This window comes from Crocodylus siamensis, chromosome 2, assembly GCF_052110815.1.
Source record: "Crocodylus siamensis isolate JL-2025a chromosome 2, ASM5211081v1, whole genome shotgun sequence".
In the NCBI taxonomy this organism is placed as follows: Eukaryota; Metazoa; Chordata; order Crocodylia; family Crocodylidae; genus Crocodylus; species Crocodylus siamensis.
This window is the reverse complement of record NC_143396.1, coordinates 182,665,470-182,692,492: the sequence shown is the minus strand read 5'-3', so window position 1 is coordinate 182,692,492 and position 27,023 is coordinate 182,665,470. Positions and strand designations below refer to the sequence as shown.

Genomic DNA, 27,023 nt, shown 5'->3' with positions numbered 1-27,023 from the left:
GAAGAGTAGTAGGTCATGTTGTGATAGTCACTGTCCCCTGGGAATTTTTCTTGCTTGAGAAGGAGTTATTTTGTGTTTAAAGCTTGTGGATCAGGAGCCTTGGGGTGGTTCCTCTCCTCCCAGTCATCAAGAACAAGCTCTGGGAGAGAGAGCTGCACCTATTTTTTGCCTTTTCACCCATACTGAGGACATGTGAACACCTTAAGGACTAATGCCTGTGGATTGTGGCCTAGCCCAGGAAATAAATGTACTTGAGCTGCAGAAAGGTCCTGTGGTTGTAGCTAGCCTGAGTCAACACAGCTCCGAGAAGGAGGGCAACAGAACTTCTGAGACAAGTGAAGCAGCCTACTTGGACCTGCACAGGAAAGGCTCTGGGACTCCTAAACTAAGTGGAAAGGGGACGGGCAAAAGGAGTCTGTATTTTGAAAAAAAGATATAGGAGGGAACTGACGGTAGAATACTTGCTAGGCCATATAAGGTCATGAGATGACACCCTGAGATGACATCTGCCCACACAGAGGTTGCTGACACTGTGCGAAGGCACAGACTGATTTTTAGCATTTGGACCATCTGTGTTTATCAAGGTTAGCACAGCTGAACACCCCCCCGGAACAGTAATTTATGGTAGCCCAGGTGAGTGCTTTAGAGACTAAACTACACACTGGATGCTTAATACTTGAGAAATGTGAACAAGTTGCACTGTTCCTTATACAGCACATTTAAAAATACTTTTAAATATATGTTTATATTACATTTACTGAAACAAGAGTGCAAGAGAAACTTATCTAGAGGAAAGGCCTACTTATTAAAAGCTCATACTGTCAGACGATGCAAATCAATCTTACCACATTTAGTAACCATTTTCTTCTAAATGAAACTATGAATCAGACAGTGATACTAAACTGTGATTACCAGCCCCATAAATATATCCAGAGTAAGCTATAATTCCTAGTGTTGTTTTAACTGCTTCTGCTGTTCCTCATCCTTTCTCATTGCTTACATTTGTTTGACTAAACATTATTTTTCTCTAAAGTCTCTTGAGTGGTATTTGTTTTCAGATAAGTGTGTGTAAGTAGTGAGGGTCTCAATTTTGGTAATTCAGGATACAGTGTACTTTTACAAGAAAAGCCATAGTCTCTTTGCCAGTTGCAAATCAGCTACATAATTCTTCTGAAATCTCTCTCTGATTTTGCAAATGCCTAACTTAGAAAGAGCTAAGAAGAGGTAGATAAGGGGAAAAAAACATTGTAGGAAAGATAGTTTTTCAAGATCTGGTATGGCAGGACATATAGTTTTTTGGATCTGGGATAAATCCAGTCACACATGACCTTTCTGTTGATATTGTGACTGAATTCTAGTTAAGAGAAAAATCAGAAAACCCAGAACCAGAGAATGAAGCTGGGGCTGCATGCCTACCCTTTCAGCTTGTTGGCATGCGGCGAGCTCAGTATCAGGGAGCTCCATAATTCTGGGCTCCCCATCTGCTGGCCTGTTTAAAAGACATGCATGCAGCCAGTAGACCTTTAAATAGTAAATCACCATGCTCCACAGCTCCCTGCATCATGGACCTTTAAATGGTATATGTGAAGTTGGCTGACCTCAAGCCTTTCAAATATGCTGGTGTGGGGATCTCAAGATCATGGAGCTGCTCCCCACTATCAGGTTTCCTACATGCCCCTTTAAACTTGCCAGCCTCTGGGGAGTTTGGCATTGGAGGTGTTCAGCTCCCTGGGCTAGGGACAGACATTCAAAAGCCTAAATTGATTCTGTCTTTGCAGGTTAGTCTAACCTGGCTAGGTTGAACTGGTTCCTAACCATACAGACAATCCATCTGGACTGAGGGAATTCAGGCTCATGCCTGCAGTGGCTCAGGCTGGAAGCCAGAGGGTGCTAGAGCAGCCCTCCCTGCCCTTGCAGAGCTGAGCTGAGCTGGCTCCATAGTTTCATAGTTGGTAGAGTCAGAAGGGACCTAAGCAGATTATCTAGTCTAACCCCCTGCCATGGGCAGGAAAGGTGGCTGTCTAGCCTCCTTCTGAAGACCCACAGGGTAGGGGCAAGCACCACTTTGAAGTTGGTGCCAGCACCTAGCTGCCCTGACAGTGAAGTAGTGCCTCCTGATATCTAGCCTGAACCTACCCTCAGGCAACTTATGGCCGTTGTTCCTTGTTACCCCTGGTAGTGCATGTGGGGAACAGGGACTCTCCCGTTGCATGCTGGTCCCCCTTGGCAAGTTTATAGGCAGCCACCAGATCTCTTCTCAGCTTTCTCTTGTAGAGGCTGAACAGGTTCAGGTCCCGTAGCCTCTCCTTATAGGCCTGCCATGCTGCCCCCTGATCATGCAAGTGGCCCTCCTCTGGACCCTCTCGATGCTGTCCACATCCCTCTTGAAGTGCAGCACCCAGAGCTGGACGCAGTACTCCAGCTGAGGCCTGACCAGTGTCACATAGAGGGGGAGGATCACCTCCTTGGACCTGCTCGTGATGCATCTATGGATGCATGGCAAGGTGCGGTTAGCCTTCCCGACCGCGTCCCCACATTCGCAGCCCATGTTCATCTTGGAATCGGTAGTGATTCCAAGATCCTTCCCTGCCTCTGTGCTGACAAGAAGGGAGTTCCCCAGGCTGTAGGCTCCAGCAAGGCTCTGATTAGGGGGGGGTATAAACCCCAACCCTGCCTGCAGTCCCAGGGTTTTCCCCGCTTGCTGTTCAAGCGGCAGGAGTGTTGCCAGCCTGCAGCCCTGGGCTAGCACTCTGAGACAAGTGGGTGTGTGCAGTGCAGAATTTGTAAATTTGTTGGCATCTGACAGGGCCATGCCATGAGTGCTGCTGCTGTGGCCTCCAGCTTGTGACCTCAGGGCTGTCAACTGTGCTTCTTAGCGTCCATGCCATGCGAGCCCTCCCTACAACTGGTACAGGAGCTATCTTTTGGTAGCTCTGTGTTGCATGAGATCTGCTTTTGCAGTTGAATTGAAAATGATGAGACCAGGAAAAAAACAAGGGCTGGAATGACAAACCACGTCCTGTACTTATAGCTGTGTACACGAGCATCTCCTGTGGCCATTTTATTTAAGATCAAAGGAGCAGAGCGGGAAAGTAGATTTTGCAACTGCCTGACTTGAAGAGGGCTGGAAGGAGATAGATAATAAAAACAAAAAATATTGTGTTATCCTCATAAATACACCTGCAATGGAGAATGGGGTGGATGCAGTCACTGTAGTTGCCTCAAACTGTTACTTTCACAATGGACTAGGTTAGTGTCAACTGGGTCAAGAAATGGTGCATTTAATAATAGAGCATGCAGTTGTAGTAGAAGCTAAAAAAATGGCAGTTCTGTAAAGGAAACAGAGTTATTAGTAAACATTTCAATGAAAGACAGTAATAGTTTTATTTATTTAGCAAAGAGCCTGAAAGACTTGACCACAGAAAGTGATACTGAACAAAATTGCTTCATCTCTACAGAATTCTAATAATTAACAAGTTAAAATACTGAAAGTAAAGATATGTAGGGTTCCCTTGGTTTTTGTCATTCCTCATTTCACTAATTCCATTTACCTGCTTTGTGAGCTAAAACAAAACTTAGACAAGGCTGCCAACAAAAATGTTCCTCAATTTACTATCCAAAATGTTGTGTTAGATACAAAATGCCAATACAGATTTGTTAAATGCCTATCTGAATTAGCAAATCAATATTAAACATTAAGGCCGCCTACCTTTAAATTTATCTTCCTTCTTCGTTTTAGATTCTTCAGCAGAGTTTAGAGCACATGACTAAGGCAGTTGGAAGCAGACTTCAGACGAGCCTTAATGTATGCTTGATTGATTAGACAGGGCTAGAGATTTAAAATAGCTGAATGAAAATGTTATCCCAAGCTCAGCAATTAAGCTTATTAAAAAGCTTTAAAGTATACTAAATTATTTTCTAAGCAGGTAATGGCTACGTAGGTGGTATGCTGCTGTTTTCTGCACAATAAGTCTTTCCAGCACTTATGCCTGGTAACTCATCTTTCCTTCCCCACTGTTAGACTTGTTTGCTGTACTTGTACATTGTCATTTACTGCTGATTGCAGACTCTTCAGGATGTGTGGACTGCACCTTCCACAGTGGAGCATAGATCCTTGGAGGCCTGAGAAATCGCACCTAATAATGGGCATCAAACATTAAGACCAAATATGGCCAGTTTCACCTACCTTGTAGTTGTATTCATCTTTTGTGAAAGAGGCTTGCTGTCTTGCCATTCACTTTTATTTGACATCTGGTGATTTTGGGAGGAAGGGTTGATAATACTTGTTGTTTGTTTTCCAAACTGTTTATAAAAAACGACTGTGGTTTGATTCAGTGTGATAATTTCTGTGGTCTTAATTACAGCTGTTACGGTCACACCAAGGTTACAGTTCATCCTTAAATGGAATGGTGAAGTAATAGTTCGTAACATGCTTTTGCAATTTCAGGAGACATTCATGAGGTAGAGAAGGTTAGACTTGCACATGACCTTTCTGTTGATATTTAGACTGAATTCTAGTTAGGAGAAAAATCACGCATTGTAATGCCACATGATATCCAGCTAGTATAGGACTGCTGGTTCTGGAAGCAGACTGTATCACAGAGCTGAAGTGTTCTGTTGGTTTCCAAGAGTAGTTGTGGAATATTGGGATGAGTGCATACATTTCAAGTCTGTCTCCTGAAAAACACATGCTTGCTCTTTTGTCTTGATGTTATATAGGATAGAGGCTCAGAAGGTTACACTGCAATGAGAGGGTGCAATGAGTAACCTCACATAAATTGACCATACAAAAAAATCTTTTATTGATCTAATTATATGAAAGAGTATTACTTTTTTGCCTGTAATTAAATAACTGTTGAAGAGAAGTACATTTTCTTTTGAAATATGCATCAACAATTTAGTTTTCTTTGTATGGTAGTTCCTGGAGTCCTGCAGTTGAGCGATGCTCTTCGAGATAACATCCTTCCTGAGCTTGGAGTTCGATTTGAAGATCATGAAGGTAGCTAACCACATGTACTGCATATCATAGAAATGTAGTGAATTCTTTTTTTAAGATATTGAAAAATTCAAACATGCCGAAGAGTAATAGGGAATCATAACTTGACAGACACTAAACACAGTAATTTTGAGTAAGCCAACATAGGTCATGTTTTAAAAAAATCCTTGATAAATCAAGAAAATGTGAATATTGGGATCAGCATTTGTTTTCTTTCTTTTCCTCCAGGACTCCCAACTGTGGTCAAACTGGTAGACAGAGACACTTTACTAAAAGAAAGAGAAGAAAAGAAAAAGGTTTGAAATTATTTAAGTGGATTTAAATATTTACACACATCAATAAAATGTGTACTAAAGTGATACTGGGCCCATCTACACATGCATTTAATCTGGCCTAGATTTACTGTAAAATAAGCCAAAGTAAAGGTTTTTGGGCAGAGTCTGCACTTGCAGAGATTAGGGATCAGATTTGTACCCAGTTCCCTGCACCCCTGCAGTGGGCCCCTACTGCCACCAGGGGGAGCTCCAGGCTCCCCTTGGGTGCTAGTCCAGGGGCTGGCAGGGAGTAGTCTCCTGGCCCCAGGGGGCTGCCTGTTGCTGAGGTGAGAACAGTGTCCCCCTGCCCTTGCATCAGGGAGCTCCTGGTTCTGGCTCAGGGAGGGACAGGTCGCTGCTAGCTGCCCCACTGGCAGATTGGGGCAGGAGGCTGGGACCTACGTCACCCCTACAGCTCCATGCAGGCCCGGTACCTCAATCACCCGATCAGGGCATGGGGCTACAACCTGCCCCTGACCAAGACAGTTTCTGGCTAGCCCTGCGCTGTGCATGTGCAGCCTGGAGCTGGCTGGGGCCTGTCCAAAACAGGATAGTCCCCAGCCATCTCTAGGCTGCATGTGCTTCCCCACACAGCCTGGGGCTGGCTGGGAACTGTCAGGGTCTCCCAGTCCCCTGCTCCCCAGTCACAATGGCAAAGTGGGGGCTGAGAGATAAGGATCACCCAGCCCCCATTCCCTGATCTCAGTCTCAGAGCAGGGGGCATGGAGCTCCCTGCTGCTGGGGCAGCGGGGCATAGTTCCTGCTTACACTTCTGTGGCAGAGCCTACACTGGCAGGGAGCTATCTCCTGCCCCTTGGTGGACAGCTGACTGGGACCAGAGTTTGTTCCTGGACAGGTGTCTGCATAAGCACTATGGTGCCATTACTAACGTTGAATACATTTGCTACTTGCATTTGCAGGTAGCAAATTTACTCAGGATTAGGGAGGTTTACTGCAAAGTACGTATGTGCATGTTCAGACACACATACTTATTTAGCAGTAAACTATGCTAATGCAACATTAAACACCTCATGTAGATGCACCCACTATATATAGGCTTGCTGATTTTGTGACGAACAACATTTGAATATAAATAAAATGGGGTTAAAAGGACACACAAACGCGTAACAAACCTGAAATAGCAGCTGAGAAAATAAATTTAAGATAATTGCCTGAAAAATACTAGGGAAATTTTAATGATATATTTGTATGTTTCAAGAGCCTTTATAAAATTGTGATCTGCTGAGTGTGGTGTCTGTGTCTATGACAATTTCTATTAGTAATTTAGTTTGATACTTTACAGTGCAAATCAGAGTTACATATTCATATAAAACTACACTGTGTTGGCTCAGTATCTTTTGATAACAAAATGAAATTGTTAAATCTTCATTATTGTAGCACTGGATGAGGAAAGAAAAGAACCAGCATGTGATTGTGTAATAAGATTGTGTTGTAATGCAGATCTCCAAGAGAGCAAAATGAAAGATGCACAGAAACCTGACTTTTGAATGCATGATTTTCCAACCTTGATAATGTTCTCCTAATAACAATTTTTATGTGAAACCTTTTGAGGTTTGTAAAAACAGCAAAATTCCATGATGTTGGAATTATGCTGAATGGAACTGGTTGGAAAATGCTATGGTTTTTTTTCCCTTGGAATATTTTTATGGCTTTTTTCCCCCAGGAAATTAAATCAACGATTGAAAAGATTCAGCCAAAATTCCAAATATTTTAATAAGGATATGCTGCCAACATTCTTCCTGGGACTTGTAGTTCAGTCCCGTATCATTGTACTCCTTGATGGTTGGTACACCTTGCTCAGATTGCATTTCCACTGCTGATCTCTGACGGAGTTTAGCTGCCAAACTAACGAGTCTCTGCTGTACATGCATGGACTGAGATTTTGAAGAGGTTTAAAACTTGATCTTGGGAACAAAAAAAGGCACTTTTCTGAACAAAGATTAACTCTCTTGTCTTATTTCAAGCTAAAGTATTGGAAGCACTAGAGTTACTCAGTGAAAGTTGTAAGAATTGCTTAACATGGGTGACTAATTTTCCACGGTTTCTTTCTCTGGAATGGCTGAACCGTGTTTCTAAAATTTCAGACTAAGATAGACATCCACTGCAGAAATTATCAGTGTGAACTATTGACATTAGGCAATGTTTTAAACAAATTTAAAATGGGATTTTAAAATGAAAAAGGAGTAGGCAACTTCACCTAGTTTTTAGTGTTTTAACTGTAGGTGGTTCTACTGGGTATATGTATAATCAGATATATAAAACAAAGATAGTTGGCTCACATGATTAAGGGAGAACCTAATACAGTGGTTTCATTTTGATTCAGTAATACTGCTTTTCAATTAACTTCACATAGATTGAAGAGGAGAGAAAAAGAAAGAAAGAAGAAGCAGCTAGGAAAAAACAGGAACAAGAGGTAAATTATCCAAATAACTGTTTAAATTTATACTTAAATGAACATTTGCTTTTTGAAGAAAAGTGTAAATAGCAGTATTTAATGCTCATAAGCATACATTTAAGGCCAGATTTTTAGCTCAGCTTCCATTGGTCATCCACTGTTCTTGTGTGTGTGTAACTTTCTGCTTACAATTATTTCCCCCTTGCAATTTAGATTGTTTAAATGATCAGTGCTCTTATGGCTTCCATGAAAAGTTAGAAGAGATTTTGTCTGTATCGTTTAGTATTTTCTTCCCCCTTTACTGCCATACAGATATGCATGAAAACAGGATATTTGCACTTCTAAGAGTCCATCTGTTCCTGCTGTTTATGCTTGACATGAAGTCTAATGTTCTATGAAGACATATTCATCTCCACAGCATCTAACTGCAATAGCACAAAGGTTCAAGACTTCAGGTAAAGACCAAGCAGGAAGAGCAGGTGGACCCATAAGGAGCACAGATCCTGTTTTCATGCAAATAGCTTTAGTAGTAAAATGTAGAAAAATAAGCTCACGCAGTGTGCTCTGAAGAGAAAATCATCTGGCATCGTTGCATTCGACATAGATTACTTTTAATGATGTTAAGAACACATTCTTTTCAATTAAGCAAAAGTCTAGTTGTGTCTTTAATGTGGTTTATTTACTTAGGTCTGGATCCTGCTCTTGGCCTGTTTGGATCAAGGATGCTCTGTATGGTTAAATGGGTCTTTCTACACTGAGTAGATTAGTAACTCGCCTGTGTTTTTGTTTGTATCTAAAATACAGTACAACAAGAAGCTACATTCAGCTTCTACAGCATGTAAGCTATTTATTCCGGGTGGTTGCAATGCACACTTCTTCTCTTTTTGTCTTAATTGAATCCTAACTGATAAATTGTTTTAAAACAGTATTAAGTTCATTTGTATCCTGCCAGACAGATACAGTCAAGATTTGTTCAGAGTTGCCCTTCCTTGCCCTCTTCTTTTCACATAAACACGTTTGGTTATAGTGCAGTCTGATTTGCAATTTAGATGTTCTTTGTTGCAGTGCATGGATAGTTTTCAGGAAAGGACAAATGACCATTTATTTCATTGGGATGGTAAATACTTTTTAAATTTGCAATGCATGTTTTATATTGCAGGCTGCAAAACTGGCAAAGATGAAGATTCCACCAAATGAGATGTTTAAATTGGAGCAGGACAAATATTCCAAATTTGATGAAAATGTAAGACATGGATTTTTTTTCCCTTAGACAGGAATGAAATTCTTATTTTTCATTTGGCCTGTAGGTAACTGATTCTCTTCTTATTAAATGTCAGTAGAGCCCTAAGACAGTGGCAATGGACAGGCATTATATTTGTGCCAGAAGAAAAGCTTTTCTTTTGGATAAAAAAGAAAGCATACAGCTGTTTGAGGAGTATGATGTGCAAGAGAAATGTCTCTTCTGCAAGAGAAATCTTCCTTCTTTGATCAAGAAGAGCTCTCCCCTACTCCATTAACTTGAACTGTTGTATGCCTCTCTCAGGTATTGAGGACACTCGGTATCCTACAGTCCTCTGCTCTCACTCCCTTAAAGGGAGAGGGAGCGAAGGAGAACATTGGCTCCCTGATAGCTCGTCCTTGGATAGGGTGAGTTATCAGGGAGACTTGTGGGGTCTCTGTCATGAGTGATAGTACCTCAAAGCCACTGAACAGATCTGGAGCACCCCAAGTCTGTGCAAAGGGGTGGGAGGGCATTCTCCCAAACTGCCAACAGCCCCAGACACTTGTCTCCTGCTCCGGGCAAGACCTGGAACTGATTTGGGTATGGGCAGGGAGTAATTTCCACAGGTATGCTACCTCTGTCTTCCATCCTGTGGCCCCAGGTGACCCATAAAAGTGCCCAGGGTAGGGGGGCATTCCTCAGCAGCAAGAACCTGGGCTCTGGGATGGTTCCTGCCTCACCCTCACCTCCCTGCCTGTTCACCTATGGGGCATATGACTGGGGGGGAGGGGGGCTCCTCAGTCTGGGAACCTGCCAAGGCTTTCAGAATGTTCCAGCCCTGGGTATATTTGCCTCCCACCCTGAGCACCTCTCCAGGGTGATCTGGAAGAATACATGGAGTGGGGGGCCATTCTCCTGCAGTGGTAATCCTCCAAGGCTCCAGATGGGTTCTCACCACAGAAGAATGCCTCCCCACTCCTCCAGGGCAAAGGACTGTCTGTGTGACAGCTGCTGCTTTTACTGCAGCTGCTAACTGCCCACTGACAGCCTGACTCTTTTCCTGGTAAGTGGGGTCCCTTAAGGGTGTGGGTGAACCAAAGAGTGCCCCTCTAGTACCCCCTGACTGGAGACCTTGCCTGTATAGTTCCCCAGGCAGGGGGCTAGGACATATGTATGCTCTGACTCCCTAGCTATTTTTCTAGCACGATTAATATCACAGAGCTGTTTAGCTTTAGAGATGAACACCTGCCCATGGCCTGAATCTGGTGGGAGATTACATATTTCTTGAACAAGGCGGCCTGTTTTGTGACTGCTTGGGTTTATTTTAACATGCCATGAACTTACCTGAACTGGATAAGACTTCCCTGTGGATTTCGGGGGTCTGTTGCAGAAACCTCTTAGAATGTCCTGTTGAGAGGCAAGGATTGCACTCTGATAAACAGGGCCTCTAATACTCAAGTTTCCACATATCCACTGGTTTGTTCTATATCCCTGTGCTTTCCCATTGGCTCTGCCCACTGTGCCACTTTTCTCTGGCAGCCCCAGCTCTGTTGGAACCTTGCCAACAAATTCTCCCTAACCTGCAGGGTGAAGTTAGGTGTTTTCTGAAAAAAGTAGTATTATTGCATGTGCAAGGAGTTTCTGTCCTACCTCCTTCCCCTAGGTCACACTGTGGGCAACTGCTGTGTCATGCAGAAGTAAGTCCTTTGGATGCAGGTCATGGAGAGAAAAAAAATCTGAGCTGAAAATTTTAACAGCAGTTTCACAGTACAGTTTATTGCTTTTCTCTTAAAATCTGAGAGGTAGTAAGTTGATCTGTCCTGAACAGTGACCTGAAACACTTGCATACAAGCCAGCAAATACAATGATAAATTGAGTCACTTAGATATTTTTGTATCAGTTTTACTTTTAATCCTTTCTCCCATCCAGAGCACATGATTCTGATGAAAAGAGAGAACAGAGTCCCATCACAAATTCATCAGATTGTCTATAGGCAAACAAGGTCTCTGGATGGAATTTTCTAAGATCTTTCTGTTCTTAATATTGCAGGGATTTCCTACACACGACACTGAAGGCAAAGAGCTCAGCAAAGGACAAATGAAAAAACTGAAAAAACTTTATGAAGCACAAGAAAAACTATATGAAGAGTATCTACAAATGGTTCAGAATGGAAGTGCACAATGAGAAGAAAACCTGGACAGTCTCTTTTTAGATAAAGGCGAGTGTTGGGTCACCGGTGGAACAGGAATGAGCATAATCAGTGCTCAGATTGTGTTTACACTTTCTACCGTGTGCAAGCTAAAAAAAAATCCTAGTTGAAATGGATTAATATATCAGCTGGTTTAGGGAGTCAATAAAAATTATTGTTATAAAAAATAACCTGTATAGATGTTTGTATGTCAGTTGTTAGAGTGAATGTTTGCTGGTTCTTTTTGCAAAAATGCTGCATGTTTAGCTAATCCATATAAGGTTTCTTTGTCATTATAGACAATTTGGGCCGCTGGTAATTTGTCATGTATGCCAGTCCTTATCCACCTAATATCCAGGAGTACAGTTTACTAAAGGAAAGCTGATCACTGTGTCCCCCCATAAATATTTCTCAAATGATTTTAATGTTATTTAAGCAGGAAGAGCTGTAAATAGTTCAACCCTGATGCTTCTGTTGTCCTTACTAGAAACTCCAAATATACACACAGAAAAATCTGTTGTATATGCCAACAGTCACTTTCATGGGGTTAAACTGTCACAGCCCTTACTCACCTGTGCACAGGAAGAAGCCCCATTCCACTTACTTCTTCCCCTGCTTAGGTTGTGATTTCAATCACAGAGTTAAATGCAGGGACTACTCACCAACTGTGAACAAGACAAGAGAAGTAATCCTTGTCCCTGGCACTGGAAAAGGGAAGAAGGGTCCTCTACAAAAAAGGGATGAACTAACTAGCTAGTTCAAAGGGGCGGTAAGAGTAGAATTGTGTGACTGAGTTGGGATATTTGTTGCTTGATCCACTCTTGGAAGCAATTTGGCTATGCACTTGCTCTTGCTCAGGTCGGGCTTAAAAGTCACAGGCCAGCAAAGGGTTAAGAAACAAATTTGTTTGCAATGTGGCTACATAAAAAAAAAAAAAATCTGCCATGAGAGTCCTGTGCTACTGTTTTGCTTACAGTGCATGGTACCTGTTAACCCATTTTACACACAGGAAAACACTTTTCTCTCTCCCTCTCCCTCTGTCTCTGTGTTAAAAATCACAGAGAAGGTCAGCAGAATGAAAAATTAAACTTGGATTTACTCAAAAACTGGTCTTGTGCTTTAACCAGTAGACCATGTTTCTGTCCCTCTTTAATAGCCACTCCTCTTCTAATGGCTTATTGTAATCTGTATCTTATTAAGTATGAAGACTAACATTCTTACCTTTAAAAAGATGACCCCAGCCAGGTGTTTGTCCAATCTCCTCTTAAATACCTCCAAGGAAGGGGACAGCACTGCCTTTTCTTCTCTGTAAGCTTAACGTTTTTCCAAATGCTGCTGGTTCTTCCAACCCTGAATTTCCTGAGGGTCTGATCCAAAGCTAGTGGGGTCAGGAAGCCATTTGACCGCATCACATTCGTTGCTCTGGGTAATCTTAGCCCCATGTGCCTCTGCTCATTTTCTTGTACTCTCCCATTCTCATCCCCATCCCCTCCTCTCTGTGCATAGTCTACCTCCCCTTAGTCTCCGTTGTCACTCTTACAGTTTCACTCCTTTGCTTAGTTCCTTGCACTCTAAACCTCTCCAGACCCACTTCTTTTAGGAATACTCTATTCACTGCACCTGGTAACTCCCACACTTGAACTGTTCTTCCACAATAATTCTCTCCCCTGTTTCTCCTAAGTAGCTAACACTTAAGAGCAAGGAATGTGCCTGACTCCCTAAAGCGTAAATAAATTGACAATTCTGTATTTTTTAATTTAAAAATAATACTTAAAGAAGCAAATTGAGTTAGCTGGCAGCTACTTGTGCAAAGTAACATCCGTTAAATGTGTTCATCTTGATGCATGAGCCATAACAAACAGGAAAATCTTTAACAATATTAAGTAAATGGGACTTTTGCCCAAGTTAGAACTGTGGAATTGGACCCTTTTTCCCAAAGGACAAGATGTGTCAATAAAACAATCGTCTTGATTACCAAACGCCCATGGGAATATGTTGCTGGGTTATGCTGCTAGCCGTCTCCATGTCATTTAACTAGGAAGCAAACTATCAAATTATTTAGAAACAATTGTTATAATGATTCTTTTGGCCACCACCATATTGCAAGAAAGCAACATGACCCAATGAGCAGGCAAAAGAGCGATTTGTTAGCAGACATCAATGCTGCAAGTAGGATTACAAATGTGGCATTTAAACAGACTGCCAAATGAGGTGTGTCATTGATCTTTGTAGTCATTGAAATGCACAGCACAGAATCTGTTCCCTGGCGATCCATCAAGGTGTCATTTAAGTGAATTCTGTTGCACTTGTTAAGGGGAGAGTGACTTGGCAACCAGAATAAAAGAATGCACAAATGTCTTCTGTCAAAGAGCAGACTTAGGCCAACTCCATAGTAACTTCTTGGTTTTTGATGTAACAGTATAAAAAATACACTGGAAGGATCAATAGTTGAGTTTTATCTTCTATTTGAAGAGAATACTCTTCCAGATATCACAAAAGTTAAAATTTTATACTTGAGATGCACTTGGGTTTTTTTAAAGGAAAAGTTTTGCCTCCCATTCTATGCTATCACTGCTCTTTATCTTCAGTTTTTAGGTGATGCATGTATAGCTTGGTAGGAAAGAGAGGGGATTTTCTTGTGGTTAATGTGTTTTTTTTTTCACTTGAATACTGATGAACGTTGCCAGTTCTGAGCAGATGGAGTCTTTAATGATTGTGCTTAATATCATTTTAGTCCTGAAATCTTTAGAATGCACATAGGTCTGTATCGTTCAGTAATCATATTTAGCAGTGATCCCAGACACCATGGTTTTTTGGTACTTAACTTGAGAGTCCTTAAGTGGGCCTGGTTTTCAGAGGAAATAGATTTCAAGTTGATGGCCTCAAAATAGGAACGCCAATGTAGCTGGTCACTTAATAAACTTGACTTTCCTAGATAGATGATCTGCACTGTGATAGCCAGGTATGTGATTTTAATTAAAGGGAAGATGCTGAATTGAAGTCTCAAATAAAACATTGATAAATAATGTCCAAACAGGAAAACTCCTAACCATCTATCTGGGTGCCTAATATTTGAAGCACACTTAACAAAAGAAAAGGCCATTTAACATTGTTTTACTAAATCACTGCAGACCCTGTAGGACCTAAAGCCACTTAGACTGCCATTTTTATTAATGGAAAACAGAAAAAATAAATGTTTTTTAATAAATAATTTGAAAAGGTTACATTATTAGAAGGCAGTTTCTAACAGTACACGTTGTGATAAGGATAATAGCTTTCTCAGCCAGATATGTTTGCTAGTGTTCCACTCAATGTGTTGAACTGTCATACTTATCTACATACAAAGGAATAAACAAAAGGTAACCCAATGCTCCTGTCAACGTAAGTTTTCAGTATCTCAAGCCAAACAAGACACCTGTCTAGATTCATCTAGGATACCATTATAAGAAATGTTCTTGCTGGGCTTTTACTGATGCCAGTGGAAACCTATTTTTAAAAAGTCCCTTTTCCAGGATGTGGTGACCAAAAGAAGCCTAGAGGCATCACTCCTTTGTGAGAGAGCTCCGATTATTAACACTGTCATCAAATTAACCTAGCTGAATATCTTGATCACAATAAACCTCACAGCAGATTTTAATATGGTGGACCATGCATAATTTATACTTGCAGTAACTAAAAGACATTTTTGGCAAGTCTTGCAGAAACCTACAAAAGTACAAGGGACACCTAAAAGACAAAGTCAATAGGAGTGGACAACTGTATCATAAAAGAACACAAAAGAATTTGAAATATGGCCTTCCCCCTTGGATCTGTCCTACATTCCATGTAACTCAACACATAAAGTCTTTTAACAATGAAACCTCTACAGAAGGGAGAGAATAATTGAAGTTGTGAGCGACTTCAGTTACCCAGACATCTCTTGGGAGGAACACTCAGTCAACTCCAATCGGTCGCGTTCCTTCCTGACCTGAGTCAAAGAGCTTTTTCTGACTCAGGAGGTGCATGGGCCAACAACCAGAGGTAGTGCTTGTCTTGACTTGGTCCTGGCCAAAGGAGATGACGTGGTGACTGACTTAAACATAGAGGACAGCCTCGGTGATATTGACCATGAAATCATCACCTTCACTGTCTGTCACAAGGCAGACAAGTTAGATAGCAGGATTGAAGTTTTAGACTTCAAAAATGTGAATTTCAACAAACTCAGGCCACTAATAAGAAAAATACTGCAAGACCAGGGACCGGAGGTGAAAGGAGTACATGAAGAGTGGTTATTCCTTAAGGACACGATCCTTGAAGCACAAAGGAAGTCCATTCCTACACGGAGGAAAGGTAGCAAAAGGGCTGGGAAGCCCTCTTGGCTAAATAGAGAAATCATGGTCCTCTTGAGAAACAAGAAAGAGGTATACAGACAATGGAAGCTTGGGACATGCCTTAAAAAGGACTATACAACAATGGCCCACACTTGTAGGGAACAGATTAAAAAGGCCAAGTTGGAAACAACTAAAATTAGCAATGGGAATCAAGGACAACAAGAAGTCCTTCTTTAGTTACATAGGGAACAGGAGGAAAACAAATGAGAGTGTGTGGCCACTGCTCACCAACTCAGTATAGCTGGTTACCAGCACTTGGGAGAAAACTGAACTCCTGAATGACTACTTTGCTTCAGTCTTTCACTGGGCCAAAGGGAAAATCAGACCGAAAGAGCAGGGTAAGAATGACCACCTTCCTGCTATTGCTGCAGAACTGGTGTGTGATTAAGTAAAAAAAAATTAGAAATATTAAGTCAGCAGGACTGGATGAATTTCATCTGAGAGTGCTGAAGGAGCTGGCCAAAGTCATCGTGGAACCCCTGGCAAAACTCTTCCAAAACTTGTGGCACTCCAGAGACATCCCTGAGGACTGGAAGAGGGCCAATGTTGTGCCCATCTTCGAGAAGGGAGGACCCGGATACTATAGACCAAATAGCCTAACTTCTATCCCAGGGTAAATCCTGGAAAAAATCATTAAAGAGTCTGTGTGCGATAAGCTTGCAGAAGGTAGGATTCTGAACGATAGCCAGCATAGCTTCATCATAGGCAGGTCTTGTCTTACCGACCTCATCTCCTTTTATGATCAGGTAACTCACCACCTGGATAAGAGAGAGGAGGTTGACATTGTATATGTTGACTTCCAAAAAGCTTTTGATTTGGTGTCCTACGATATTCTTGTGACAAAATTGGAGGACTGTGGGCTTAATTGCAAGATAGGCGAGTACAAAGCTGGCTGCAGGGTATGACCCAGAAAAACCTAATGAATGGATCCATATAGTATTGGCAAGAAGTAGCCAGTGAGTTCCTCGGGTCAGTGCTTGGTCCAGTGCTATTCAACATCTCCATCAATGATTTGGGTGTGGGGGTGAAGAGCTCGCTGACCAAGTTCACAGGCGACACCAAGTTATAGGCGAGCGTGGTCACGTCTGAGGATAGGCTGCAGATACAGGCAGACATAGGCTGGCAAGTTGGGTGGATCAGAACCAGATAAAGTTCAACATCAAGAAATACAAAGTGCTTCACCTGGGGACAAACAATCTCCTATGCACCTACAGGCTTGGCAATACTAATCTGACCAACAGTATGAATGAACAGCACCTGGGGGTAATAATAGACCACAGTATGAACGTAAGCTGGCAGTGTGATGCTTGTTGCCGACAGGGCAATTAATACTCTGGCATACATCAATCGATACATCCCCAGGAAAACCAAGGAAATGATTCTTCCACTCTACTCGGCATTGGTGAAACCACAGCTGGAGTTCTGAATCCAATTCTGGATGCCACACTTTAACAAGGATGTGGTAAACTTGAGATAGTCCAGAGAAGGGCCACCCATATGATCAGAGACTTGCAAGGCAAGCCATACAAGGAAAGGCTGAGGGATCTGAGACTTCAGCCTGAAAAAGAGAAAGCTGAGAGGGGACTTGGTAGCAACTTACTGCCACATCAGGGGTGCACATCAAGGGCTCAGTGAACAACTGTTCACCAGGGCACCCTTGCGGAAAACCAGGAGTAATGGTCACAAATTCCTGAAAGACCATTTCTGGCTCAACATTAGGAAAAACATCTTCAGAGCTAGGGTGTCCAAACTGTGGAATAAGGTCCCTCCAGAGGTGATGCAATCACCTACCCTGGAAATCTTCAAGAGGAGACTGGACAATCACCTTGCTGGGGTCACCTGACCCCAGTTGTCTTTCCTGCTTGGTGCCAGGGGCTGGACCTGATGATCTTCTGAGGTCCCTTCCAGCCTCACAATCTACAAATCTTTGAATAGTCTCTCTGTGCATTAGTTAATTAATCCCCTACTCTACGTGGATTGTGCCAGTTTGGTTTCAGTCATAGGGAAAGTGCTTGGTTTATATTGCCAACTGGCTTTGTCAAAGTTTGCATCTGTAGCTCTTGAAGATGGAAATCTTATTACCAGATAAAAGTTGTTGCATGAAAAGACGCTCCTTAGGCAGCTCTTTTCCACTACTCTAAGGGACTTCATTAAGCTGTGGAGTAGTTTAAAATAACATAATTTGATTTCTGATAACATTCTTTCCATGGAGAACTGGGTGCCAGGCATGATAGCCATATTTCACTTAAGCAGGGTGCTCAGGCTGCACCTTTTACCACTGCCAACATCCCAAGACCCTTGGCACCAGAAGGATCAAATATTGGGGTACTTTCTTGACTTGTTGCTTGTTCAGAATGTAGCAGTAAATTTGCCCATGGTTTGATGAACCTGAGCCTGCGTTCTTTAGGCTGAGTTTAAGTAGGTCAAATGAAGCCCTGGTTACATGGAAGACTTCTTCCGTGAACCTTGTACTGATACATGGTTAAACTCATGTTTTTGAGGGCTCACTGTTGCATCTGGAATTACCAGATAATTGAGCCTTTGTCAAGGTGTTCCTTTCACTCAGCCTCAGCTGCCTCAATTCTTAATCATACTTAAAACATTAGGCTCAAAGCTCTTTTAATTTTCAGAAGACCACTACTGGTTTCTTATTATCTTTTTCTCTGTCTATGCTTTTCTTGTGTTCAAACCTTGAGCTACTTGGTAGTTTGATGGGGTGGTTTCAGTCAGTGTAATTTGTTTTAATTAAGCATTGGAATGCTTTGGCGTGCTGCACTGGGCCATGAGCATTTTGCTATGTGTGTGTGGTAATATAAGGCATACCTTAAAAAAAACACGCTACAATTGATATTGTGTTGATTCCTACCTATGAGATAGCTGTGATATGGATATAAATGTGGCTAGAAGCAGAACTACCATATCCAAGATAAGGTTTTTTCCCTTCAACAGGGAGGAGCCCCTCATCTTGGATTTGAATACAAAGTGAGGGGAGGCAGTAAGAGGGCAGGTAGCTGTTGCAATTGTAACTCTGGCCTTGATTTGGGCTCAGGATTGGAGTTGGAGCCACAACTGCTACCTCCCTGCTGCTGCTTACCCTCAGCTGCAGCTCCGGGTCCACCTCTGGTCCAGGGCATGGAGCACATGGTGGTCTTGATCCCCCAGCCCCAGCTGCTGCTACTGCAACCACAGGGCTGGAGCTACCATGTGCTCTTAGGCTGGAGCCAGGGGCCAGATCTGGAGTCGGGGCTGAGGGTAAACAGCAATGGGGAGGAGGTGTAGCCATGGGGATCAGGCGCCAGGGGAAGCAAGGGTGTGGGGGAGGCAGCACCAGGGAATGCAGGCATGGGTGGCAAGAGGAGGGGGTCAAGCCATTTGACTCCCCACTGCCTGCCTCCCTGCTGTTGCTTTCTCTTCTGCAGTAGTGGCAGGGATTAATTTAAGATAACCTTGCAATAATGAGATTCTCTACATGGAAAGCCATAACAAATGTATACATTTTCCATGTCAAGTATGTAATTACTGGGAGTTTGTCTTTAAATTCTACGTCATCTTGGATTCGGGGAAATACAGTAGATTATTTAAATTGCTTCATTACTGTGACACTTGACCTCATGATGATCCAAGCACACACTGGAATTCAAGTAAAATCTTAAAAGGTACTGGTAAGGTAAGTCCTAGGTCTTGTTCATGACCTAGCAAAACTGTTCCAAATGTTTCCTAATGTCATTGATTGGTGAAAAGTTGGAAGTATTACTGTCCTTCTCAGAACAAAGTATACCTACATTTTCTGTAAAATTCAGTGTTACCCTTTCTTGTAGCCTGGCTTTATTTGTAACTCAAATAATAAAACATAAAGCCAGAGTCTTCTCTCTAAGCTTAGTTGTTTATAGTATTTCCCAGCAGAAATGCTTCCCTCTAGTCCTGTTTGCATCAGGCTAGGGTGCTTCAAATCCTCTAATGTAACCAAACTGGATACATCTGATCTAGGCACAGGGTGATTCAGCAAAAATATGTCCTCGCCTCTCTGCAGACTGCAAGCACCTGCTGGCAAGATGATTCAACAGAAGAGCTATGCATCTCCACACAGGCTTCTATAATTCGCTGCCAAGTTACAAGAGGTTAGGCAGCTGCCAGTACAATAGCTCAGACGTCATGTGCTCTCAACACAGGGAAGCATTAAACCCCACAAGCTATAAAGTAATTTAAATTTAGTAAACATATCCTCTGCAGAAGACTAAATAAGTACTCTACTGTTTCTGCTTTTTCAAGTCCTTAGTTCTTACTCAAGCTGTAGACAGATCTGTTTGCTTCAGACTATCTAAAGGTAATTTAAATGAAAGGCTGTTGTATTTATAGGACATCGATGCATAACTTTCAAATTTATTCTTTCCATGGAAGAGGCAATTATACAACAAATCACCTGGATAATAACCATACTTAGATATATCACTGAGAAAGTGGAAATAAGCAAGTTGATCCTATCTTCTCTACTACCTAGGTGATAAAATTTACATTTAACTACACTAGGAACAAGGTCTGACACACAATAATTTATGCTGAAAAATACTTTTACCTGCATAGAGATAAAGTAGGAATCTTGGGGGAAAATTCTAACAAGCCCTCAGCCACCAAACCAAATAAACAGTTAAAATAGAAAATCATTCAGGAATGCCTCTGGATTGTCCTTTCTCTACAGTATTTAGAAATTTGCAGAGGGTTAGACAAACATATGACCTCACTAAGATTATTTATGCCAATGAGAATTAAAAGTAATTCAATTAATGTGAATAGAATTTCCCTGGGGGCTAAAGCTAGTGAGAGAAAAGTATCAGGTCCACAAACGTGTTGGCAACTGGAAAGGGGTCAGTTTAGTGGCACAAGAGGAAAAAAACAGGTAAGCAAATGCAATGTATTCAACCACATTTGTCCATAGCAAACTGAATTATCTTTCTTCTCCCCCATTAAATCTGCTTGTGCACCCAGATTTTGCAGTTTTTTTCAGCTCTTTCAATTTAATTTCCTCATTAGCTTCATTCTTTAGCTACAGTATTAGTAATAATGTAACTATAGTTTCATCAATTATTTCTGTCTTTAAATCCCTAATGTAATGGAATTTATCCAAAATATCTATCTAATTCAGTAATTATGTGGTAACTAACCCTGGAGATTAATTACTAAACCTTCAGGCTAAATTGGGAGCTCTGTGGCAACCTAGTGATTTAATTAGCCTTTTCTAGAACAACAGTGCTCAGTCAGAAGTTTGTGCACTCTTAAGGGTTAAATATTTTTGCTACCCAATGAGGGATTACCACTAATAAACTATGAATGATTCCCATAAAGCCAAAACTGCATTGTTTCTTAATAATGTGGCTACTATGTAGCATTTTATGCTTGCAAAGCACACACAAGCTAATTAATCTTCACAACAAAAAGGAATTCTTTCCATTTCAGACTGGGAAACAGAGACGCACAGAAAGATTATGTCCTACATGCCTCAAGGCTACTAGTGATTTGGGGTGTCCAACTCAAAACATTTGAAATGAGCCTTCTTTTTCAGAGAATGGATATTCCTGAAAACCAAGCCCTTTTAGCATGATTGAAGTTGAACACCCGCAAACTGAAGTATCCCACAGTCAGTAGTCACTTCTGAAAATTAAAGCTTAAGTGGTTTGCCCACAACTTGGATAGAGCCAGTTGAAGAGCTGTGATCAGACTCCAGGAATTAACTCTTAGACATTATCCTCAACCTATGTTGCCTATTTTGCATTGCTTTCCTTTAACTGGATGCATCTACACATGCAATTAATACACATGAATAAACTCTGGGGCTCATTGCTCTGGAGTTTATTCATGTGCAATACCCGGAGCCTGGTCAGAGCAGCTCAGGCTAGCAGGGGACCCAGGAATCAGCCTGCCAACCCAAGGCTGCTCTGACCAGGCTCCATGTGCTGTGCAGGCGCTGGCTGAAGCATGAGGGTGCTTCAGTGCAGGGGCTGCCTGCCTGCTAGCCTTGCACTAATGCACCCAGTGTCCCAGCCAGCTGGCACAGCATCTACACATGTGCTGCTACACATGGAAGAGCTTGTGTTTACAAGTCTTACCTGGCTATAGAGTTTATTAGTTTTGTATGCCCTAGTACAGGCACGTGTAGACACTGAGATGTTTACTGCACAGTAAACATCTTGTGTAGATGTGCCCACTGTGATATAAATTCACAGGCCATCCTCTAGGCCACAATTTTGTCATGGCCACCACAGAACCCATTAAAAAAAAAAAAACTCAGTAAAATCTTGCAAATGGTTGAAAAACTACAAGTTCCTAGGTGGCTGCTTTATTTTATATAAAATGCAGGATGTGGCAGCTGGGGCCGCTCTCAGGGGCCAGAAGCATTGGGGACAGATCCCGATGCCCCCAGAGCCACAGGAAACTTACCTGGGAGGTAGCTTCCCGAGCTGGTGCTGTGCTGGGTTTTTTAAGTGGCTGTCAAGCTGGGCAGTGGCCAGCTGATGACATCAGCTGTGACCACCGCTATGGGAAATTTAAAAACCCCACCCCCCCACACTTGACACTGCCCCGCTAGAGACAAGCAAGAGCAGTAGCAAGGAACCAAACAAGGCTTCCCAATCCATAACTCTATGGGAAGCTGCTTGGGGTTGGTCACTACTCCTAGGGCCCAGAGCAGGCATAGCCAAGGATTAGGAGTGAGGGGCAGGCTGCAACCACAAGCCTGCACTTCAAGTAGAGGCCAATTAGGCTGAGACCCAGAGGGAGGATATAAGAGGCCAGAGCCAGGAGTTGGCAGTGGCACGATGGCCCTCATGGTTGGCAAGTGGACTGGTTGTAGGGAAAGTGAAGCCCCAGGATTAACCACAATAAGCCAGCAAGTATTACCATCTCCGGGCCTGGGGCAAGTACACCACTGAACTCCTCCTTTCAATGAAAGTTCCATTGAGTCCTGGCAAGTGAGTCAGAGTCTGGCCCAGGGAGTGGGGAGATACAGCCCGAACTGAAGGCACCACACAGGACATGTCACGTGCTGATGTGAGATCAAATCACCTAGTCTCTCGCTCAATAAAGTTATTGTTTTGTTGTTGACAACATAAATGGATAGCCATGAGATTTGTAGCTAAACAAGGATGCACATAAATGCCAGTGAGGTGAAAATGAGGCACAAAGTGGCTATTGCAAGTGCAAACAAATTAGGAAATACAACTGTTAAGCAGAAAGAGTAAAATGTATCCACAGGTTTGTTTCGCAGCTTGATGTTTTATACCAGGGAGTCAAACTCAACTGTGCCTCTGGCTGAAGTCAGACTGCGGGGTTCCTCGCAGGCTGGATCTGGACTTGGCAACAGCAGCAGGGCAAATGCAGATGTAGAACTTAACACAGACATCACTTTGCTCCCTTCCACTGCTGACAGAGGCCCTTAATGAGGCTCCCTAGCTGGGAATTTGGTGGCAGGTTTTACTGCTGCCCACCTTACCCTTGAATTCCCTCTGGGATCCCTACAGAATGGATCCAGGCTTCCAGCTATACGTTTAACACTTCTGTTATGTACAGGATGAATACTTTGGTGGATTTCAAGTGACAAGCAAGCTGTTACAGACATCTTGAGTGCGCTTGTATAAAAGGGCAGGTCCAAACAGTTGCAGTTGTAATAGAAAGGGCAGATCAAATCAAAAGCTAGCTAGTGAGCAATCTTCTGTAAAAACAGAGCAAATGCATCGTAGAACAGCAGCTGAATGACTTACAGAGGCTTTTTTGCACTGCTAATGTTCCACTGATGTCTTAGACTACCTGACTCTGAGAAGCTATTTCAAAAGCTCTTTGAAAAAAACATTGGTGTTGCACCTTGTTCGGATCAATTGGACAAAATGCACTTACCAAGGCTTTTAGAATGTCATGTAAATGACCTGAAAGAACTGTTGACAGACTGTCCTGGGCTTAGTCTCATTGCAGATGAGACAACAGAAGGCCTCTATGCTCAGCATTATAACAATCTCCTGTTATTCTTTCATAAACACTTCAGTGTGACTAGGGGAGGGGGAGTTGGATCTAAAGTATTTTCTGATAGACTGCATTTGTTTAGAAACTGTGAAATTTAAAGCAGTGAGTCAGGCAATAGTAAGAACAGTTCAGAAATATGGGATTAATTTTGACAAAAAGCTTGCTTTTGCCATAGACAATATGTTATACTGTATTTACTCCTCATCTTACATTTGCATACAAGGAAACTTCATTAAATACATTATCTATCATTAAACTGCTGTCAAAAGCAGTATGTGCTCAGTAAGAGAAACCAACTATGAAGCTGGTTAAATGCAATCAACACTACACATGACTGTAAAACACATAGCCCACATTGAGCAAACATACTGATGGGAACCTTTTCTCTTTTGTGTGTGTGTAACCCTTAAAAAAACCCCCAAAAAACTGCAATTGCTCTCCAAGGAGGAAATGAGCACTTCACCTAGAGGTAATGCAATACCAGGCCAGTGCTTGGAGAGGCTGCAGCAAACTCTGACACCCTCCCTTGGTGCCAAAAATACTGATTTTTTTTTTTTCCCAAAAAATATTTATTTCTATGTGGGTATATATACATATATCTATACCTCTACCAACCTGTCCTGTGACCACTGTGGTTCTCTTGACAATCCAGAACACACCTTTATAGTTATAACATTCTCATTCCTGATACAGAATCACACTACGCACCCATGTTCCCATGTGCCCACACTTTTTTTTCTTTAATTTAATGTCTCAGGGCAAATTAGCCAAATCAGTTCTAAATTCCACCACCTGAGCAGAGCTCAGTCATTGAAATCCATGTGGCACTACCACTGGCAAGTATCTTTTGCCCCTGACTCTTCAGCCTGGAGCTTCAGATACCATCAAGGATAGGTTAGTGCAACCCATCTGAATAAGTAGTGTGCATTGACCTTGCCAGCTGGAAAAACACTTATAGCCAAACAATAGGATTCTGGAAGTGAAGAAAATACAGTACAGTACAGTAGCAAAATTGAAACCTGCACAACTGATTCTGCAAGGTTTGTTGACCTACTACCATTTTTTTTCCAGGGAACAATAAGCATTCAGTTCCAATCAAGCCAAACATTTTGACTTTGCACAAGTAAAGGTTTTCGTGAAATCCACATATTTGAAGACCATGAATAGGCAAAAGCTGATTTCTGCTATGAAGTACTTAAACTGTGTTGACTGTTGATGTTACTTGGAAGACTGGTTTCCAAGACTGGCTGTTACTGTTTTCAGCAACATATCAACGTAGACTGAAGGATCCTCTTCTTCTTGCAAAGATGTCCCAAAAGATGACAGGTGTGGACTAGGGCTGTACGAAACACCATCATTTCATTTTGATGTCCATTTCACCATTTTGAAGGGACAGTGTTTTGTTTCTCTGTTTCATTTTGTTTCAAAGCACCGTTCCATTTTGTTTCATTGAAGCTGTTTTGATGCGTTTTGACTTTTCGCCCATAGGCTATAATGGGGAATCATGAAAATGTCTAAAACTTTGTCTGCCTGCCGGATGAGAGGCGGCTGCCACTGCTGCCTGGAACTGGCGCTGGGCACAGCCCACGCCCAGTGCCGGGAAAGATTGCTGCTGCTGCTGCTGGCCCCAGGCGGCAGCAGCAACCTCCTCTCATCTGGCACACAGATACGGTGGCTCACGCCCATGGGAGGAGTCTGGCACAGCCCTGCAGCCCTCCCGGGGGTGCGAGCCCCTGGATCTGTGCGCTGGATGACAGGAGGCTACCACTGCCTCCTGGGACCAGCGCTAAAGCCAAGTAAGCCTGGCTTTGAAACTCAAAACATTTTGAAACTTTTTCAAAACATTTCAAGTGCCCTCATTTCATTTCAAAGCTGTTTCGAAGCCTTTTGTTTCATTTTGATTTCACTGTTTCAAGCTTGAAACGTGTCCAAATGGCTTCGACATGAAACACCCAGTGAAATTTTGCACGGCCCTAGTGTGGACTTTAAGATGATAACCTCACTATGATAACCTCCCTTTTGTGCTGCTGGCCAGGCAAGCTGGTGTGCCCTCTGACCTGTGTAAAGAGTTAATACTTATACTCCACAAAACTGTAAAATGTTGTTGCGCTTATACCTAAAGGGTCCCCAAGTTTCCTCTCATTTACATCAGCAGTAGAGCAGTTCATTTCAGTGGAATTTCTCTGGGCTGATGCTGTTTTAAGTGAGAGAAGAATCTGATCCTAAATATTGTATTTTCTCCTAATCAAAGGGATAAATATTGTATTTTCTCCTGATCAAAGGGAACAAGATCTTTGAATCACACTTTTGTGTTGCTCTGGAGGGGCAAAGAGGCCATAAAAACAATTTACCTGATTTTCCCCAGCAAAGAAAATTTTTTTAGGAAACATTGTCAACATAACAGTTCCATGTTAACCATTATGCGTCCCTCACTCTGTCTGGCTAAGGTGAAAAGGGATATGATATAAGCTCTGTGTTCTGGCATTCCCTAAAAGGCAGAACAGCTCCAAGGAAGCTGAGCAAAACTTTCCCTGTGTAACACACCCTGGCCCCAGATGCAGCCTGGTTACCCTCTTCAGACATACTCCTGGAGTGATTCCCCATAGTGGGGTGTCCTTCTGTCCCATTCCCCTCTCTGCTGCCAGCTACTTGACCACTGACAGTTGTATGCTCAGAAAAGATGGATCTCCCTTTCCTTGGAATGGGCTAGCCTATATAGTCAGATAGTCTGGAAACAAGTATCCTTGTTTGTAAAAAGATAACAAAGATTTATTATAAAGAACAAGAACTAGCATAAGAAATCAGTAACCATATGGTTAGATACACACAGAGATATAGTAGTAGTCAACCATTGATCCTCTAGGCCATGGTGTACACTTAAGAGGTCTAATCAGATGCTTGATGAATCCATTTGTGGCTGCCAACACTAATTCGAGAGTGACACAGCTTGTTGTAAGTTTCACAGATCCTTATGTTGTCTAAGTTGGGGCCCAAATTTACAGCATGCTGCTTTCTTTTTTTCCGCTTTGCTTCCATCCTCTGAATCAAACCTGCTTCATGTTGAGCTGCACCCTGTGCCAGATGTTTCCTCCAAATTGGACAGGATTCTATGTGCTTCCCCCAGCTCTTTATGTTGATATTGAATGACTTCATATATTTTTTGCACACACTGTAGTACTGCCATAGAGGGTGATCCTGCTTTCTAAAGCCATCTCAAATCTCACTGTACCAAATACTTAGGGGATAGGGTATCCTTCAATTCTCCTGATATGGCTGACCCATTGCAACCTTTTCTCTTTGATAGCAGTTTCTAATGGCGTGTCTACATGTCACCCTGCATCAGGGGTGGGTGATTATTTCAGCTGGAGGGCCTCTTAATGAATTTGGCTGAGCTGTCGAGGGCTGCAAGGGTAGCCCTGCCCCATGACAGGTTCCCCATACCCTGGTCACCATCTTGGGACTGGAAGTCCCACCCTCTAACCCCTGACCTTTGCCACCAGAAGTCCCTTT

The 27,023-nt window shown here is 42.4% G+C and overlaps 1 protein-coding gene across 3 annotated transcripts in view; it reads left to right on the top strand.

Annotated features, from left to right (window-relative positions):
• The window catches only part of CARS1 (cysteinyl-tRNA synthetase 1), a 61,610-nt gene extending 42,299 nt beyond the window's left edge, over nucleotides 1-19,311 (top strand). For all 3 annotated transcript variants that reach the window (XM_090032525.1, XM_090032523.1, XM_090032524.1), the window contains 5 exons: nucleotides 4,919-4,999; nucleotides 5,225-5,292; nucleotides 7,685-7,744; nucleotides 8,886-8,969; nucleotides 10,998-19,311. In XM_090032525.1, the coding sequence (XP_089888651.1) occupies nucleotides 4,919-4,999; nucleotides 5,225-5,292; nucleotides 7,685-7,744; nucleotides 8,886-8,969; nucleotides 10,998-11,132 (428 nt within the window). In that variant the 3' untranslated portion in view covers nucleotides 11,133-19,311. The remainder of the gene's footprint in view (nucleotides 1-4,918; nucleotides 5,000-5,224; nucleotides 5,293-7,684; nucleotides 7,745-8,885; nucleotides 8,970-10,997) is intronic.
• Nucleotides 19,312-27,023: the final 7,712 nt, after the last annotated feature.